At 64.9% G+C, this 18443-nt stretch overlaps 1 protein-coding gene and 1 long non-coding RNA gene across 2 annotated transcripts; one reads left to right on the top strand and one right to left on the bottom strand.

Moving 5' to 3' along the window:
• Nucleotides 1-1016: 1016 nt before the first annotated feature.
• Nucleotides 1017-18154, bottom strand: VANGL2 (VANGL planar cell polarity protein 2). Its single transcript, XM_064638679.1, has 9 exons — nt 18066-18154; nt 9273-9468; nt 7150-7411; nt 6945-7065; nt 4824-5431; nt 3841-3977; nt 3570-3705; nt 2132-2363; nt 1017-1391 (listed from the first exon to the last, which is right to left on the bottom strand). The coding sequence occupies exons 3-9, from the start codon at nt 7218-7220 to the stop codon at nt 1131-1133; spliced, it is 1566 nt and encodes a 521-aa protein (XP_064494749.1). The 5' UTR covers nt 7221-7411; nt 9273-9468; nt 18066-18154; the 3' UTR covers nt 1017-1130.
• On the top strand, nt 8468-11485 carry LOC135404102 (uncharacterized). The gene is made up of 2 exons (XR_010425581.1): nt 8468-9220; nt 11040-11485. It is a non-coding gene; the product is annotated as an uncharacterized LOC135404102 (long non-coding RNA).
• Nucleotides 18155-18443: the final 289 nt, after the last annotated feature.

The raw sequence follows: 18443 nt of genomic DNA, 5'->3' as shown, positions 1-18443 counted from the left end.
AAACCGACCCCGCAGGGACCAGCCCCAAACTCCCACCTGCTGTGGCTGGATGAAAAACACGGAAAAACGTGAAAAAAAAGGTGAAAATAAACCCATGAGGTATTTGAGACCCTTAACAGAAACCAGGAGAAGGCAGAAAAGTTTTCCACGTCCCGACAGGGCGGGAATTCCGTGGGGTGGCCACGACACCCAGGGGACGTTAATTAAGGACCTTGCTGACCCCTCCCAGGAGCCTCTCGGGGCTGGAGGTCCAGGGCTGGAGCCCAGGAGATGGTTTAAGCTGCTCTGCCTCCAATTCCAGCCCCAAGGACACCGGGAAGCCCCAGGGAGGTGCTGCTGGAAGCGGGAATGTGGGGTCGCCTCGGGAGTGGCAGAACCCCCGTGGAAACCCCAAACCCGACCTTCTGCTCCTCTGGGGGAAAAACATCAGATCTGCTAAAAAACCACCAGCAGAGGAGGAGGAGGAGGAGGAGGAGGAGGAGGAGGAGGCTCCTCCAGCCTGGAGTGCCCTGGAATGCCAGGGGAAGTTTTTTGTAGCAGCCACGGAGCGTGGAGGTGTTCCCAAAAATACTCCACCCCCCTGCCCCTAAAAACAACAACAACAAAAATCTCTAGGGTTAAAAAAGCAGCCCCAAAGGCCGTGGGGCTGGAAGTGGTTTAAGGCCAGAGCCAGGTCGGGGAGAAAAGGGGGAGCAGGAGATCCCGGCGGGACCCGGGGGACGCTGGTGAGGAAGGTTTGGGATTAGCCCTTGAGTGGTGGCACCGGGTCACCGGCCCTGCTCCTTCCCCTGGGGAGATGCTACAAGGCCCTGGGTGTCAGGGGGGAGGAGGAGGAGGAGGAGGAGGAGGAGGAGGAGGAGGAGGAGGAGGAGGAGAAGGGGCTGAGCCCACCCCGGGGTGGAGGGCGGGTGACCCCGAGCCCGGGCGGGCGCCGGAGCCGCTTCCCGGAGTTCTGCCCCAAGGTCCTTCGGGTCCTTGACCCCCGAGGTGACCCCCCCTGAGGTCACCACCCCCCGAGGTGACCCCCCCTGAGGTCACCACCCCCCGAGGTGACCTCCCCGAGCCCCGGCGGGGCCGGAGGGGAGCGGGGAGGGTCTCCCAGCCGACCCCCTGTGCCAGCCCCGCTCCGCTCACACCGAGGTCTCCGACTGCAGCCTCATGATGAACTTGTGCGACTTGGGGTCCACGAACTCCTCGGAGAGCTTGAAGAAGGGGATCTTCTTGGTGCTCACCACCAGGCTGAAGTCCTGGCGCTTGAGCACGAAGACCACGCCGTCCTTGAGGCCGTTGGTGACCGGCTCCTCGCTGACCAGCGTCCACTGCTTGGCCAGCCAGCGCTCCTTGTGGTACTGGATGGTGGGCCCGGCCGTCAGGTACCGCTCCAGGAAGGCCTTGGGGAGGGAAGGGACACGGGAATGTCACGGGAATGTCACGGGAATGTCACGGGAATGTCACGGGAATGTCGCCTTCCCGTGGCTCAGCCTCGGGGGTTTTTCTTTTTTTGCTGCCTGGAGCTGCTCGGCAGGTCCTGCCGGAAAAACCTCCCTGGTTCCCACTGTGCTGATCCGGGGGGGCCACACCCACTTCTCTGGCTGGATCCTGGGATTACAGAGCTTGGGAAAGACCTCCAGGATCATCCAGTCCCCCCCTGTGCCCCATCCCCACCTTGGCCCCAGCCCAGAGCACTCAGTGCCACAGCCAGTCCTGCCCTGGGCACCTCCAGGGCTGGGCACTCCCCCACCTCCCTGGGCAGCCCCTGCCAAGGCCTGAACACCCTTTCCAGGGGGAAATTCCTCCTCATGGCCAACCTGACCCTCCCCTGGCACAGCCTGAGGCCGTTTCCCCTCCTCCTGTCCCTTGTTCCCTGGGAGCAGAGCCCGACCCCCCCCCGGCTCCCCCCTCCTGTCAGGGAATTCCAGAGCCAGAAGGTCCCCCCTGAGCCTCCTTTTCTCCAGGCTGAGCCCCCCCAGCTCCCTCAGGAGTTCTCCAGCCCCTTCTCCTGCTGCTCCAGCCCCTCAAAGTGAACTGAGGGGCCCAGACCTGGACACAGCACTCGAGGAGTGACCCAGGACAGAGGTTGTCCCTCTGTCCTGCTCCCGTGTTTCCCCTTGTCCTGCCCCACCCCGCCCACCTTGGGGGTCATGTCGTGGGTGATGCAGAACTCCAGGTGCTGCAGGATGCTCTCCATGGTGTGGTAGGGCTGCTGCTTGGTGGTCCTCAGGTACTTCTGCATGGCCCGGGCCATGGAGGCGAAGATGGCCTGGGCGGCCTCGCGGGGGTCCATGATCTCCCGGGGGTTCTTCTGCTCCTCCTCCTGCAGCCTCTTGATGTGGGTGAAGGCCTCTTCCACCGCCACCACCAGCCTGTGGGGACGAGGGACACGGGCGTGGATGTGGGGGGAGGAGAGAATCCCGGGGTTTGGGGGAGCCCCTTGCTGCCCAGCCACGGGCAGAGCCCCAATTCCAGCCCCAAACAGCTCTGTGGGGGATCCCCCCACGCCACGGGACAGCCAGGGATGGACGGGAAGGGCTGAGCCACGGAGAGAGGAGCCCACGGAGGAGCAGGGCTGCTGGGAGAACCTAGGAGGGGACCCATGTGGGAGCAGTTCCCGAAGGACTGACCCCGTGGAACATGGAACTGGGGCAGTTCCTGAAGGACTGACCCCGTGGAACATGGACCTGGAGCACTTCCTGAAGGACTGACCCCATGGAACATGGACCTGGAGCAGTTCCTGAAGGACTGACCCCATGGAACACAGACCTGGGGCAGTTCCTGAAGGACTGACCCCACAGAACATGGATGTGGAGCAGTTCCTGAAGGACTGACCCCACAGAACACGGCCCTGGAGCAGTTCCTGAAGGACTGACCCCACAGAACATGGCCCTGGAGCAGTTCCTGAAGGACTGACCCCACAGAACATGGCCCTGGAGCAGTTCCTGAAGGACTGACCCCTCAGAACACAGCCCTGGAGCAGCTCCTGAAGGACTGACCCCTCAGAACACGGCCCTGGAGCAGCTCCCAAAGGACTGACCCCATAGAACACAGACCTGGGGCAGTTCCTGAAGGACTGACCCCAGACCTGGAGCAGCTCCCAAAGGACTGACCCCACAGAACACAGCCCTGGAGCAGCTCCCAAAGGACTGACCCCAAACCCGGAGCAGCTCCCGGAGGACTGACCCCAGACCTGGAGTAGCTCCCAAAGGACTGACCCCAGACCTGGAGCAGCTCCCAAAGGACTGACCCCAGACCTGGAGCAGCTCCTGAAGGACTGACCCCACAGAACACAGACCTGGAGCAGCTCCCAAAGGACTCACCCCACAGAACACGGCCCTGGAGCAGCTCCCAAAGGACTCACCCCACAGAACATGGCCCTGGAGCAGCTCCCAAAGGACTGACCCCAGACCTGGAGCAGCTCCCGGAGGACTGACCCCAGACCTGGAGCAGCTCCCAAAGGACTGACCCCAAACCCGGAGCAGCTCCCAAAGGACTGACCCCAAACCTGGAGCAGCTCCCAAAGGACCGACCCCCCAGAACCCCCCCGTGCCCCGTGGCCGGTGCCAGCCCCGTACCTGGCGCGGCGCTTGCGGACCCTGCGCTCGTGCTCGGCCTCCTCGTAGTAGAACTCGTTGTGGGAGTTGTCCCGGCGCCGCGCGGCCGCCGCGATCACCGCCCGCGGCTGCCCCGAAGAGTTGTTGGTGGAGTTCTCTGGGGGGGACACGGGGGGGTCAGACACGGCCCGGGGGTCCTCGGGGTGCCTGGAACTGCCCGGATCCCGCCCCGGGCTCTCCGAAAGGAAGGGGAAGGGAAGAACAAGAGGGGCAGAGAAGGAGCCCAGCTCACCCTCGCCGAGGGAGTAGACCTTGAAGCCGGACATTTTCTTGGCCAGGACGGATTTTGGCAGGTTGAGCAGGGCGGGGTTGTACACCGGGAAGTCGTGGTAATAGTTCTCCAGGATCCACACGGCCGCTCGCTGGATGCTGCGGGAGAGGGGCAGGAGAGGGTGGGGAGGGACACAGAGGGGAGGGAGGGATGGGTGGGTTTCCCAGGGAAGCTGAGGCTGCCCCCCATCCCTGGAAGTGCCCAAGGCCGGGCTGGAGCGACCTGGGATAGCGGAAGGTGTCCCTTCCCACGGGAGCTGGATGATCTTTAAGGTCCCTTCCAACCCAACCCAACCCATTCCAGGATTCCATGTGCTGGCTGAGGTGGGATACGGGGAGGGAATTCCCCCCTGGGAGGGTGGGGAGGCCCTGGCCCAGGTTATTCCGTGGCTGCCCCATCCCTGGAAGTGTCCAAGGCCAGGTTGGACGGGGCTTGGAGCAGCCTGGTCTGGTGCAAAGTGTCCCCGCCCGTGGCAGGGAGGTGGAATGAGACAACTCTCAAGGTCCTTCCAGCCCAAACCATTCCAGGATTCCATCAATTCACAGGACTATTAAGGCTGGAAAAGCCCTCTGAGATCCTCAAGTCCACCCCGTGCCCCATCCCCACCTTGTCCCCCCAGCCCAGAGCACTCAGTGCCACGGCCACTCCTTCCCTGGACACCTCCAGGGCTGGTGGGGACTCCTCACCTTCCAAAGCCCAACCACCCTTCCCACGAGGAACACACACACCCCCCACCACACATCCAGCACAGGAACACTCCACCACCCCCAAAACCCATCCAGGACCCTCAAAACCCATCCAGAACCCCCAGAACCCATCCAGGACCCCAAAACCCATCCAGGACCCCCAGAACCCATCCAGGACCCCCAGAACCCATCCAGGACCCTGAAAACCCATCCAAGACCCCCAGAACCCGTCCAGGACCCCCAAACCCCTTCGGGTACCTGAGGTGCCCGACGTTGTAGAAGCGGCTGGCGCCGTCGGCCGAGCGAACGGCCTTGAGGGTGAACTGGGGCTGGAGCTGGCGCAGCTCCAGCAGCACCACGGCCAGGTAGTGCACGAAGAGCAGGGCGTCCACCAGCGACACGGCGAACTGCACCACGCCCCGGTAGTCGCGGTCCCGCGAGTCCAGGATGCGGACGCCGTAGAAGAGCCAGTAGGACACGACCAGCAGGAAGACCAGCACCATGAGCAGCGCCCGGAAGACGAAGACGCGCGGGAAGAAGGCCTTGGGGCGGCGGAAGAACAGGGCCCAGCTGCCCAGCAGGAGGATGAGGAGCTTGAAGGCCACGGAGATGAAGAGCCCCTCGCAGGGCGTCCCGCAGGGCTCCAGCTCCTCCCGCCACAGCAGCTGGGGCAGCAGCAGGAAGGCCAGGGGGGTGAGGAAGGCCAGCAGCGCCAGCGCCCCGGCCAGCGCCGCGCCCAGGTGCCGGGAGCAGTCCAGGTGGGCGCTGTCCTCCATGTCCTTGGTGATGCGGGTGATGTCATCGTGGGAGACGCTGTGCTCCGACGTCCCCGTCACCACCGTGGTGGTCTCGCCCCAGTTGTCGTCCTGGGTTACACAGGGGAGGGTTACACGGGGGGGTGGGGGGTCCCAGGGCCCTCAGCGGACCCTCCAGCCCAGCCCCAAGCCCACCCACCCCACCTCGTCGCCCGCGGCGCTGCCGGGCGCCGTCACCCCCATGGGGGTGGTGGGACCCCCGCCCGGGGTGGGGGCGGGCAGGGATTTGGGGGGGACCCTCTGGAAAAGCCCCGCCGGGCTCCTCTCCGCGCTCCGGCACCGGCGAGAGCGGCTCTGGGAGTGGGAAGTCTCCTCCTCACTGGTGGGGCCAGAAGGAACATGCCCAGCTCCTGTCCCAACACACCCGGGAAGGAGTCCCTGCGATCCCAGCAGGTCTCCTCCTCCTCCTCCTCCCCTCAGAACCTCCTCCCGCAGCCGCAGCGGGGCCCAAACCACCCGTTTGATCCCTTCCCACACGTCTGTCCCTGTGTCCATCCCCTCCCTTCCCACACGTCTGTCCCTGTGTCCATCCCCTCCCTTCCCACACGTCTGTCCCCGCCTCCATCCCCTCCCTCAGCCCTTCCCAGCCTGGTGTGCAGCGCTCGGACCCCCGTGAAACTCGGAGGGTTGTCATCATCATGTGGGTTTTCCCACGGATTTCTTCAGGAGAGCCAGGAAATTCCTCCCTAAGAGGGGTGGGGAGGCCCTGGAAAAGGTTGCCCAGAGAAGCTGTGGCTTCCCTATCCCTGGAAGTGCCCAAGGCCAGGCTGGACAGGGCTTGGAGCACCCTGGGGCTGGTGGGAGGTGACCCTGCCCATGGCACGGGGTGGGACTGGAGGAGCTTAAAGGTTCCTCCCAACCCGAACCATTCCACGAGTCTGGGAATTTTATTTCAAGTTCAACCAAATCCTCGTCCCGGGGCTTTCCAGAGGGACGGGAAGCAGAGGGTTTGGGGGGGCCTAAATCCAGCACCATGCCCAGGAGAGCCCTGGATGCCACGGCTGGACGGGGCGGGCTCAGCCGGCGCCGGCTCCTGGGAGAGGGAGGATGAAAAGAGCCGAAAAGCGCCGGAGCCGCCGGCGTGGGCGGCTGGGAGAGGATGAAAGGCCGGGATCAGGCTCCGCGGAGTCCCGAGGAATCCCTCCCAGCACCCACGGAGGGCGCGAGGGACCCCTGTGGGCCAGGGAGAGACACGGCACGGAGCCTCCTCCGCGATCCCGCCGGGATGGGGAGCCGGGATGGGGAGCCGGGATGGGGAGCCGGGATGGGGCTCCGGCCGAGGTGGCATCGCCCCCCGGGCGCGGTGCTGATCCCTGGGGAGCGCATCCCTAGGGATTGGATCCCTGGGGGTGTTTTCCAGCCCGGAGGCACCGCGACAGCCGGTCCCCCCTTTCATTTGCCCCGGCCCGACCCAACCGGCCCGACCGCTCCGCCGGGAAGCTCCGCCGGGAAGCACCGGGCGTGTCGGGAGCCCCCGCCAGCGGCTCCCACCCTCGGCAGCACCCCCGGGGGCGGCACGGAGGTGCCAGCCCCGTCCTGCCGCCCCCTCCCACGCCCCACTCACCCTCTCGTCCCCCCGGGTGGACTCGTTGTCCAAGAGGGGCTCTCCCGGCGCTTGGATGGTGACGGATTTATCCCCCCGGCTCCCGTCCCGGCTTTTGGAGCGGTGCCGCTCCCGCCGGTCCCTGGAAGGCAAGAGAGGGTCGCAGGGTGGGCAGGGCGGGGTGGCAGCGCCCAAAAAGGCCGGGGGGACCCCTGGAGGGCCTCACCTGTGCTTGCGGGAGCTGCGGGAATGGCCGGATTTGTAGGAATACCCCGAGTACTGCGACTCATTGTCCATGTTGTCGGAGCGCCGGGGCTTGTGCCGCTCCAGGGCTTTGGATCTGCCCGGCCCCGGGACGGCGGGCAGGGCCTCCTTCAGGGGGGGCTTCTTCAGGCCCAGGGGCACCTTCAGGAAGTCGACCGTCACCTTGAGGGTCTCTATTTTGATCACCTGGTCGGGCTCTTCTCAGGAGAAAAGGGCTCGTCCACCTGCGGGGGACGGAGGGGAGGCTCGGCGGCGGCATCCCGGCATTCCCGCAGGGAATATCCCGGCGGAGGGTCCCGTCCCCTGCGGCCCCGGCAGCAGCGGGGGCGGGACAGCGGCAGGAAAAAGGATTTGGGGTCATTTTGGGCATTTTTCGGGTTTCTCCCGTGCCCGGGCTGGGGCCGGGCTGGCCGCCCTTCCCCCCCAATTAACCGCTGGGATTTACACCTTAATTAACGCCACCATCATTAGTTCAACTGCCAAGACAGAGCCCAAGGGGTGGGGGCCCGAAGGAAGGGGAGGAATAACCGGGTGCAGACGAGGTTCCAGGCCCAGCTCTGCCCGGACACGTTCCCTGCGCCGGGATCCCACACCCGGGAGAGCCCCGGGAGAGTCCGGGAGCAGCGATTCCCTGGGATGCAGCTCTCCAGGGGCTCCAGGAGCAGCGATTCCCCGGGATGCAGCTCTCCAGGGGCTCCAGGAGCAGCGATTCCAGGGGATGCAGCTCTCCAGGGGCTCCAGGAGCAGCCATTCCAATGGGATGCAGCTCTCCAGGGGATCCAGGAACAGCCATTCCAATGGGATGCAGCTCTCCAGGGGATCCAGGAACAGCCATTCCCCGGGATGCAGCTCTCCAGGGGCTCCAGGAACAGCCATTCCCCGGGATGCAGCTCTCCAGGAGCTCCAGGAACAGCCATTCCCCGGGATGCAGCTCTCCAGGGGATCCAGGAGCAGCCATTCCAATGGGATGCAGCTCTCCAGGGGCTCCAGGAGCAGCGATTCCCCGGGATGCAGCTCTCCAGGAGCTCCAGGAGCAGCGATTCCAATGGGATGCAGCTCTCCAGGGGCTCCAGGAACAGCGATTCCAATGGGATGCAGCTCTCCAGGGGCTCCAGGAGCAGCCATTCCAATGGGATGCAGCTCTCCAGGGGCTCCAGGAGCAGCCATTCCAATGGGATGCAGCTCTCCAGGGGCTCCAGGAGCAGCCATTCCCCGGGATGCAGCTCTCCAGGGGCTCCAAGAGCAGCCATTCCAATGGGATGCAGCTCTCCAGGGGTTCCATGGGATGGGAAAACAGCCCCATTCCCAGATCCCAGGCACAAGGCACAGGGAATCTGTGGGATGCAGCAGGACCTGGGGTCCCACTCCAGCTCATCCCACTGCCTTTGGGGACCCCTGAAGTGCCCTGGTTTGGCACTTTGGGGGCTGTGTCCCCCCTCCAGGGAGGGAATTTGGGATCTCCAGGGCTGCCTGATCCAACCCAGGAATGTTGGATCCCGTTGGAGCATCCTGCCAATCCTCCTGCCACCCCCCCGAGGTGCCGGGGGGGCACCCCCAGAGCCCCGGACCCCTCGTGCTGGGGGGGCCCAGCCGCGTTTGGGGGTCACCCCGGGTTTCCAGGGAAATGCCATTCCCACCGAACAACCCCCCAAATGTCTTTTGGCCTCTTTTCCGAGGCCTCCAGGAGTGGGAGCCGGGGTCAAGGAGGCGAAAAGGGGGGGGGGGGTGAGGGGGTGAGAGGATGGATTCTTTTGTCCCGGACGCTGGATGCTCCCACATTTATCACCATGGAAACAAAAGCCACCACGTCCCCCCCCCCGGCGTTGTCCGGGAGATGGGAACGGCGCCGGGAGCGCGTCCCGGCATTCCCGGCGAGCGCTGGGGGAAGGGGCCGGGAGAGAAAAGACCCCCCTGTGCCCCCCCCTCACACCCCCCCCCCCCTTTCCCGGGCTTTGTTTGCGGGCAGGGATCGGGTTTCTGCCGGGAACAATGCCCGGAGCCGCCTCCGCCCGGCTCCGGCCCCAGTGACACCAGTAAGAGGCCGGTACTGGGATTTGGGGGGGGGGTCGGGGGTCTCTCACTCACCCGAGGGGCAGCGCGGGGGGTCCGGGCGAGGCGGCTGCAGGCGGGCACCGACCCCCGTCCCGCTGCTCTCCGAGGCACTGGGAGCACCCGGAGCCTCCGGAGGGGTCGGCATCCAGCTGGTGGGCACCCGAGGGGGGGTGGGCATCGAGGGGGGGGCTCACGGCACGGGCGGCAGCGCCGGGGGGCCGCGGGGGAGCTGCGGAGAGAGAGGGAGAGAGGGAATCAGGGATGCCCCCATCCCGCCGGGAATGTCGCCCTGGGAAGAGCAGGGGAGGAAGGTGAGGGTGGGATGGGTTCCCCCCTACACACCCCTGCGGCCCTAAAAACTGCCCGAGGTCAGCTCCCTGATCGATCAGTCCAATGAAATTTGGGGTTTTCCGGGGATTTGGGGTTTTCCAGGGATTTGACGCCCCCCGGGCACCACAATCCCATGGGGAGCAGCCCCGTGTCAGCCCCGAGCCAGGGGTGCCCCGGGGCCGTGCTGGTGGTGTGGGGACCTCAGGACAGCCCCTGGCATTGCCACCCTGAGGGAGCAGCCAAATTAACTCCGGGATTTTCCAGGTATCCCGATGTCCCAGGGATTTAACACCACTTGGTCATCACACTGGAATTCCCCCCGTGGAATCCAGGGGGTCCCTGTGGCTGTGGGGACACCAGGACACCTCCCCAGCCCCAAAACCTGCCCGGTGTCACCACCCTGAGGGATCAGCCAAATTAACTCCAGGATTTTCCAGGTATCCCAATATCCCAGGGATTTAACACCCCTCAGCCACCAAAATCCCACACTGGAATTCCCCCCCCTGGAATCCAGGGGGTCCCTGTGGCTGTGGGGACACCAGGACACCTCCCCAGCCCCAAAACCTGCCCGGTGTCACCACCCTGAGGGAGCAGCCAAATTAACTCCAGGATTTTCCAGGTATCCTGATTTCCCAGGGATTTAACACCCCTCAGCCACCACAGTCCCACACTGGAATTCCCCCCCCTGGAATCCAGGGGTTCCCATGGCTGTGCCAGTGGCCTGGGGACACCAGGACACCCCCAAACCTGCCCGGTGTCACCACCCTGAGGGATCAGCTGAAAGGAAGTCGGGATTTTCCAGACATCCAAGTGTCTCACGGCACCGGCCCAGGGATTTGAGGCCCCTTGGCCACCACAGTCCCACATTCCAACCCCTCTGGAATTCTCCCCTCTGATCCAGGGGTCCCCCTGGCTGTGCTGGGGAGATCCAGGGGCTCTCCAGATCCATAGTGGGGGGATGGAGGTCGATCCATTCCGAGGGAGAACCCGGCACTGATTCCAGCTGGGAGCGAGTGAGGAGCTGGGGGAGCTTGGCTTGTCCTTCCCAAGCTGGTGCCACACCACAGGCTGCAGGGGGAGGCCTGGGGGGCTTTCCCAGGCTTTTCCAGCGGGGTGGATGGAGGAGAGGCCTCGGGGGGCTTTCCCAGGCTTTTCCAGCGGGGTAGATGGAGGAGAGGCCTCGGGGGGCTTTCCCAGGCTTTTCCAGTGGGGTAGATGGAGGAGAGGCCTCGGGGGGCTTTCCCAGGCTTTTCCAGCGGGGCAGATGGATTTTTCCGGCGTGATCCGTGGATTTCCACACCCGGACCAAGGCTGGACCCTCCGTCCTGCCCTCACCAAAACGGCCCAACTTCCTCCCCAGGGGCTGGCGGGGGAATCCCCCCCATCCCAGCAGTTTTCCAGGGATAGTTGGGAATTCAGGCAGCCAACCCTGGAAGCAGGAGCTCCTCGGTGCCTGTCTGGCTGCTCCAGCAGGGAAAAGGGGATGGTTTGGCCGGCAGAGCCGGGAAAAGCCGGTTGAGCAGCACGGGGCACTCCGCTGGAGAGGCGGGGAAGGGATTCCTGGTGTCTCCAGGAGGAGCAGCTTCGCCTCCCCGGGCCCGGGGAGCCGCCGAGGGAGCGCCGGGAGCCGGAGCCGGATGCAAACGAGGAGGAGAACTCCCACTTCTAACAGCCGGGTGATTGTGGAGCGTCGGAACAAACCCTGCCCGGGGGGAGCCGAGGGTTTTTCGCCCTCTCCCGACGTCTCTCAAGCCCGGGCTGGATGATGGTTCCTGGGGATGGGGCCGGTTCAAAGCTCGGAAAAGCCGCTGCCTTTGAGTCCCCGACCTCAAACACCCTCTGGCTTTTTGTATTCAGATGCTCTTCCCCCCCCCAAAAAAAAAATATAAAATAATAAAAAAATAGATCCAAGCGTTTTGGAGATGAGAAGGCTGGTTTCAAACAGCTCCAGGGCGAATCCTGAGGGGAATCCTCTCCTGCCTTGCTCCCCTCGGGACTGAGAGCTGGACATGAGGCTTCCCGGAGAAAAATCCTCTTGGAGCAAAGGGGCAGAGGGAGAATCCGGTGGCTGAGCAATTCTCCTGGCCAAGAGGGTTTGGGAAGGGAGCAGGGAGCACCCACTGCCACTTACACCCCCGGTGCTCTTCTCCCAGCACCTGCAGATCCAGGACAGTTCCCTGAACGGTGGCGTCAGGGCAGGAACCCGGGATGTGGATCCAAGTGTGAGCAGGGCCTGGCCAGAGCTGCCTCCCCACTGCCAGGGAGCAGGAGGAGCCACCCAGGTGTTCTCCTCCTGGACAGAATGCCAGAATCCCTGAGGCTGGAAAAGCCCTCCCAGCCCATCCAGTTCATCCCAGAGCACTCAGTGCCACAGCCAGTCCTGCCCTGGGCACCTCCAGGGCTGGGCACTCCCCCACCTCCCTGGGCAGCCCCTGCCAAGGCCTGAACATCCTTTTCCAGGGGGAAATTCCTCCTCATGGCCAACCTGACCCTCCCCTGGCACAGCCTGAAGCCGTTTCCCCTCCTCCTGTCCCTTGTTCCCTGGGAGCAGAGCCCGACCCCCCCCGGCTCCCCCCTCCTGTCAGGGAATTCCAGAGCCAGAAGGTCCCCCCTGAGCCTCCTTTTCTCCGGGATGAGCCCCCCCAGCTCCCTCAGGAGTTCTCCAGCCCCTTCTCCTGCTGCTCCAGCCCCACAACATCCCTCCTGAGCTGAAGGGCCCAGAACTGGACACAGCACCTGATGTTCCCCTCACCCTCTGACCCGACCAGCATCACAACAACAGGGAACCCGAGGCCCGGAGCAGGCCAGGAGGACGTGGAGCCCTGGATTCCCAGCACGGAACTCCAGTGTTTCTCCTCCCAGGGAGCCCAGGAGGGCTGGAGGAACAGCCCAGGGCAGAGCCAGGACACTGAGACACGGCACAGGCTGGGACCCACAGGTGGAAAACCCACCCTGAGCCTCAGCTCTGCCTCCTGCTGCGACTCCTGATCACAGAGTCATAGAACAATAGAACCACAGAACCATAGAATCATAGAATCATAGAATTGTAGAATCATAAAATCATAGAATTATAGAATTATAGAATCATGGAATCCCAGAATCAGCTGGGTGGGAAGGGACCTCCCAGACCATCCAGCCCAACCCTGGATCCAACCCCGCTGTGGTTCCCAGCCCGTGGCACTGAGGCCACATCCAGTCTGGGCTTAAAAACCTCCAGGAATGGAGAATCCCCCCCCTCCCTGGGCAGCCCATTCCAAGGGCTGAGCACCCTCTCTGCAAAGAAATTCTTCCTAAATCCAACCCAACCCTGCCCTGGCCCAGCTTCAGCCCCAGCCCTCTTGTCTTGCCTGGCAGAAAAGACCAACCCCCCCCGGCTCCCCCCTCCTGTCAGGAGTTGTGCAGAGTGGGGAGGTCTCCCCTGAGCCTCCTCCTCTCCAGGCTGAGCCCCCCCAGCTCCCTCAGCCTCTCCTCACGGGAATTGTGCTCCAGCCCCTTCCCCAGCCTGGCTGCTCTTCCCTGGCCCTGCTCCAGCCCCTCCAGGGCCTTCCTGAGCTGAGGGCCCAGAGCTGGACACAGCACTCCAGGGGTGGCCTCCCCAGTGCTCATGTCCTGTCCCACCACGGGGGTCCCAGGGACCCCTGAGGGGTGACAGCCACGCTGGTGACCCCAAAACCAGCCTGGGAACGGCCAAACCGGGCCTGCTGAGCGGAGCAGCAGCAGCAGCAGCAGCACATTTGTTTGCTTGGCTACCCCAACACGCCCTGGTGCCTCCACACAATGGGCACCTTCCCCGGGAAGCCCCCGCCGGGCTCCCCCCTCCAGCTCCTGAGGACTCGGGGGGGGGACGGGGCTGTGGCTGCTTCCCAGACACTGGGGACATCACTGGGGACATCACTGGGGACATTGGGGACATTGGGGACATCACTGGGGACATTGGGGACATCACTGGGGACATTGGGGACATTGGGGACATCACTGGGGACACTGGGAACATTGGGGACATCACTGGGGACATTGGGGACATTGGGGACATCACTGGGGACATTGGGGACATTGGGGACATCATTGGGGACATTGGGGACATCAGGAGGTGGGTGCCCAAGGAGCAGGAGGGGGGTGGGACCTCAGGGAACTTCGTGGTTTTTCTTCCAGGGTTTTTCTCCACGGGAAAGGTCGTCGGGGCGTTGGGAGGGAACAAGGGACAGGAGGAGGGGAAACGGCCTCAGGCTGTGCCAGGGGAGGGTCAGGTTGGCCATGAGGAGGAATTTCCCCCTGGAAAGGGTGTTCAGGCCTTGGCAGGGGCTGCCCAGGGAGGTGGGGGAGTGCCCAGCCCTGGAGGTGCCCAGGGCAGGACTGGCTGTGGCACTGAGTGCTCTGGGCTGGGGACAAGGTGAGGATGGGGCACAGGGGGCACTCGGTGACCCAGGAGGGCTTTTCCAACCTCAGGAATTCTGTGACTGGTGAGGAGAAGCCCCGTGGGAGCTCCTGCTTGGATGAGGGGGCAGATGGGCTCCTCAGGCAGGAGCTGTGGGCTCAAAACAGATCCCACATCTACCCAAGCCCCAACCACCCAGCAGGGAATCAGGGAGAGGCCTCCAAGGCAAATCACCTCCCTCACTCACCCCTCCCAAAGCACAAATCCCAATTTTCCTCCCTTTTCCTTGGCCCACCCACCCCTGGGAGCTGCAGATTCACCGGGAGCTCAGGGCAGGTCCCGAGGTGATTCCCGTGGCTGAGTCCCCCCAAGCCGGGCTGGGAGGGCCCTTCCTGCCCCTGGAAAAGCCACTGCCGGCGGGAATCCACGAAATTCCAGCCTTTTGGTCCGTTGGCGCTCCGGAGGGAGGCGGGAGAGGCCCCTGGGAAGCCCGAGGGGTTCAATCCCAGCCCCCCCGGGGTCTCTCTCTGCTCTCGGAGGCAGGAGGTTTAATATCCCTTCCCAAGTGCCACCTCCAATTAGGGTCACCCGGGATTGTTCCAATATCCAAGGGAAGGGCCGATCCCTGGAGCTGCTCCGGCCCCGCCGCGGCTCCTCCGGCCGGGAATTCCCACGGAATTCCCACGGAATTCCCACGGAATTCCCACCGGGGGACGAAGCCCGGCCCTGCTCCCGGCACTGGGATCGTGCTGGGGATGCACTGCCTGCCCCTGGCACGGGGAAAAGGGGGAGCTGGGACCACGGGGGGAAAGGGAAGGGAAAAAAGGCAGGGATTGGCTCGGGAACGGGGCTGGGTGGAAAGGGGGAAAGGTGTTTGGGATGCAAAGTGGGCACTGAGGGATCCCACACAGAGGGATCTGACACTGAGGGATCCTACACCAAGGGATCCTACACCAAGGGATCCTACACCAAGGGATCCCACACAGAGGGATCTGACACCAAGCAAGGGATCCTACACCAAGGGATCCTACACCAATGGATCCTACACAGAGGGATCCCACACCAAGGGATCCCACACCAGAGGATCCTACACCAAGGGATCCCACACCAGGGGATCCCACACAGAGGGATCTAACACAGAGGGATCTGACATCAAGCAAGGGATCCTACACCAAGGGATCCTACACAGAGGGATCCCACACCAAGGGATCCCACACAGAGGGATCTGACACTGAGGGATCCCACACTAATGGATCCTACACCAGGGGATCCCACACAGAGAGATCCAACACAGAGAGACCCTATACCAGTGGATTCCACACCAATGGATCTGACACAGAAGAATCCTATACCAATGGATCCTACACCAATGGATCCCACACCAGGGGATCCAACACAGAGGGATCCAACACAGAGGGATCCTATGCCAATGGATCCTACACCAGGGACCCTACACCAATGGATCCCACACCAGGGGATCCCACACAGAAGGATCTGATACTGAGGGATCCTCGACTGGGATCCAACACTAATGGATCCCACACCAGGGACCCTACACTGATCCCACCCGATCCACGCCTCCCTTCCCAGGGCTCCACGCCTGGCCCAGGTCTCAGCCCACATCCCACATCCCCGAATCCTCCACCCACCCCATCCCAAGCTCTCGGGGAGGGGATGTCTCCATGGAGACGAGCAGCAGCCTTTCCCACTGCCCAGATCCCACCTCCCCGACCCCTCCTGCTCCCACCACACCAGGGGCACTTCCAGGTGGGACAAACCTTTGGGAGAGCCCAGGAGGCAGGAGGAGGCCCAGGGAGGAGTCCCAGGCTGCTCCCAAGGGGCACCACGGGAGGCTGGGGCAGGAGGAGCCCAGGAGGCACCAGGGGCTGTGCTCCTGGAGATCCATGGCCTTGGAATTCAGCCTGTTCTCCAAGAGCAGCCTCCCAAACTCTGGGCCCCAAAAGGCCCATTCCTACCCCAAAAAGGCCCATTCCTACCCCAAAAAGGCCCATTCCTACCCCAAAAAGGCCCATTCCTACCCCAAAAGGCCCATTCCTACCCCAAAAAGGCCCCCAGAGCACCAAGGGCCGTGCTTTTAGATCCCTCACAGCTCTGCTCCATCGTTTCCAGGTGCCTGACAACCCTCCCAAATCCCACCAGGCAGCATTTTCCGTGCCTTGGATCCCGGAAAAGCAGCAGAGACGGGATCTCTCCGGGATCAAGGAGCGAGGGGACCGTGTTCACCCATCACCCTTGGAGGTGCCAGGGCTGGAATCCCTCTCTGGGGTCCGGCTTTGGCTCCGTGGTGCCCGGGAACAGCCCGGGAAGGGCAGGGATGGTCCCTGGATTCCTCCGAGGCCCCTTCCCGAGGATCCCCGGCCGGACAATAAAGCCATAAAGGATCTGCCACCAATTCCAGCCCTCGGAAAACACAACTGAAATCTAAAAATCAAGCCAGACCCGAGACCTGGGGCCGATCCAGCGCTGCCCAGACGCCGGGAGATGGGCTCTCCCCCCCTTCCCAGCCCCCCTCCGGCCCCATTGTCTGCGAGCTGGTGAAAACAAGGAACCACATTGGATCATTCCAAAGGCTGGAGGGAGCCCAGACGGAGCACGGGGGGTGCCCCGGCCCCGTTCCCACAAAGGGGGCTGCCCGTGGCACACGGGGACCCTCACCCCAAACCGGCCACCCCCCGGTCCCCCGGCCAGGCAGGGAGCCCCCGGCGGCTCGGCTGCTAATTAAATCATCCTTCCTCATCCCGAGCTTCCCCCCCCCCGGCACAAAGACACCGGGAATACACGGGAGAAACCCGGGGATCACATCTGACCGAGGCTGCCTCGGAGCCCAGCTCGGTCCCAGCACAATCCCCAATTGCTGTGATTAAGCACCAGCCGTCCCCAGAGGCTCCGTGAAGATAATATTTAATTCTTATTCTTCTTTTTTTTTGTGTGGTTTTTTTTTTTTTTTAACCTCCACCGAGGCCTGGGGGGGAGTGGGGGTGGTAAAAAAAGAGCCTCTACGCCCTCTCCCAAGGAAAAAAAATAAAGCCCCAGACAGAGCGGCAGGGCCGACGTGGTGTGGAGGAGAAGGCAACTCCCTGTTGGCTCCGGGCTCTGCCAGGACCGGACCAAGATAAACCGGCTCAGGATCCGGCCGGGGCTGTGCCCCGAGCAGGTGGAGGCACGGGCAGAGCCGGGGGGCACGGGCAGAGCCGGGGGGCACGGGCAGAGCCGGGGGGCGAGGGCAGAGCCGGGGGGCGAGGGCAGAGCCGGGGGGCAGCGGGCAGAGCCGGGGGGCACGGGCAGAGCCGGGGGGCACGGGCAGAGCCGGGGGGCAGCGGGCAGAGCCGGGGGGCGAGGGGAGAGCCGGGGGGGCAGCGGGCAGAGCCGGGGGGCACGGGCAGAGCCGGGGGGCAGCGGGCAGAGCCGGGGGGCAGCGGGCAGACCCTGCCCCGCGGGACCCCCAGCCCTGGCAGGAACAGCGGCCGCTCTCCCCTCGCCATCCTCGGCGCTGCCACCGCGCCCTGGCACCGGGCAGGTGGCGGGGGGGACACGAAGGGGACACGGAGGGGACACGGGGGGGACACGGGGGGGACACGGGGGGGACACGGGGGGGGACACGGGGGGGGACACGGAGGGGACACCCCGCAGGTGCCCCCGCGCGGGGGTGATGGGCAGGGGGGCAGCGCCGGGCTGAGCCGGGCAGGGCACAAAGGGCTCGGTGGGTACCGTGACATCGTGCCCGAGCAGCCCCGGGGGTCCCGGGGGAGGGGTCGCGGTCCCTCCGCATCGCCCACCGGGGAGACTCCCCGGGAGCCCCGCGCAAGGGAAGCGGCAGCACCCGGGGGGAGCGGGGCCATCCCCGGGGGCACCGCCAGTGCCCCCCCCGCCCCGGGACCCCCCTCCCGCCCCGCACGACCCGCGGCGCCAGCCCGGGCGCGGGGCTCGCCGAGCAGCCGCCGGGCCAGGAAAGTCCCCGGCTCCCGGGGCCCTTCCCGCAGGGACGCGCCGAGCCCGGCCCCGAGCCGGCCCCGCTCCCCCCGCCCCGCGCCGGGCCGGCTCCGCACCCCGGAGCCCCCCTCGATCCCCCCTGGTGCCCCCCCGGTGCCCCCCGCACTCACCATCGCCGCCGCACCTTTGTGCGCGTCCCCCCCGCACCGAAATCCCGGGGCTCCTGCGGCGGCGGCGGCGGCGGAGGAGGAGGAGGAAGAGGAGGAGGAGGAGGCGGAGGAAACCCCGATCCCCAGCGGAGCGCCCCCCCCTCCAGCCCCGCCGCTCCCGGAGCCCCCCCCCCGTTCCGGCCGCTCCCCCGCGCCCGCCCATTGTCTGCGCTCCGCGCTCCCGGCGCCCCTCCGGGGCCATTGTCTGCCGGGGAGGGGGGGGGACACACACACAGGGGCCCCCCGGCTTCCTCCCCACCATCCTGCCGGGGTGGGGGTCCCCGCCCCACGGGGTCCCACCCTCTGCACCCGCCCCGGGGGTCCCACCCGCTTCCCCGG

The sequence above is a fragment of the Pseudopipra pipra genome, chromosome 29, assembly GCF_036250125.1.
Source record: "Pseudopipra pipra isolate bDixPip1 chromosome 29, bDixPip1.hap1, whole genome shotgun sequence".
Taxonomy (NCBI): Eukaryota; Metazoa; Chordata; class Aves; order Passeriformes; family Pipridae; genus Pseudopipra; species Pseudopipra pipra.
This window is presented reverse-complemented; position numbering and strand designations above follow the sequence as displayed.

What these genes read in the sequence shown, in the direction of transcription:
- VANGL2 (XM_064638679.1), bottom strand. Translation starts at nt 7,220, where the DNA reads ATGGACAATGAGTCGCAGTACTCGGGGTATTCCTACAAATCCGGCCAT. An exon ending in CGCAGCTCCCGCAAGCACAG is followed by an intron (nt 7,066 to 7,149) that starts GTGAGGCCCTCC and finishes CTTGCCTTCCAG; the next exon opens with GGACCGGCGGGAGCGGCACC. An exon ending in CCCACGACATGACCCCCAAG is followed by an intron (nt 1,392 to 2,131) that starts GTGGGCGGGGTG and finishes TCCCTCCCCAAG; the next exon opens with GCCTTCCTGGAGCGGTACCT.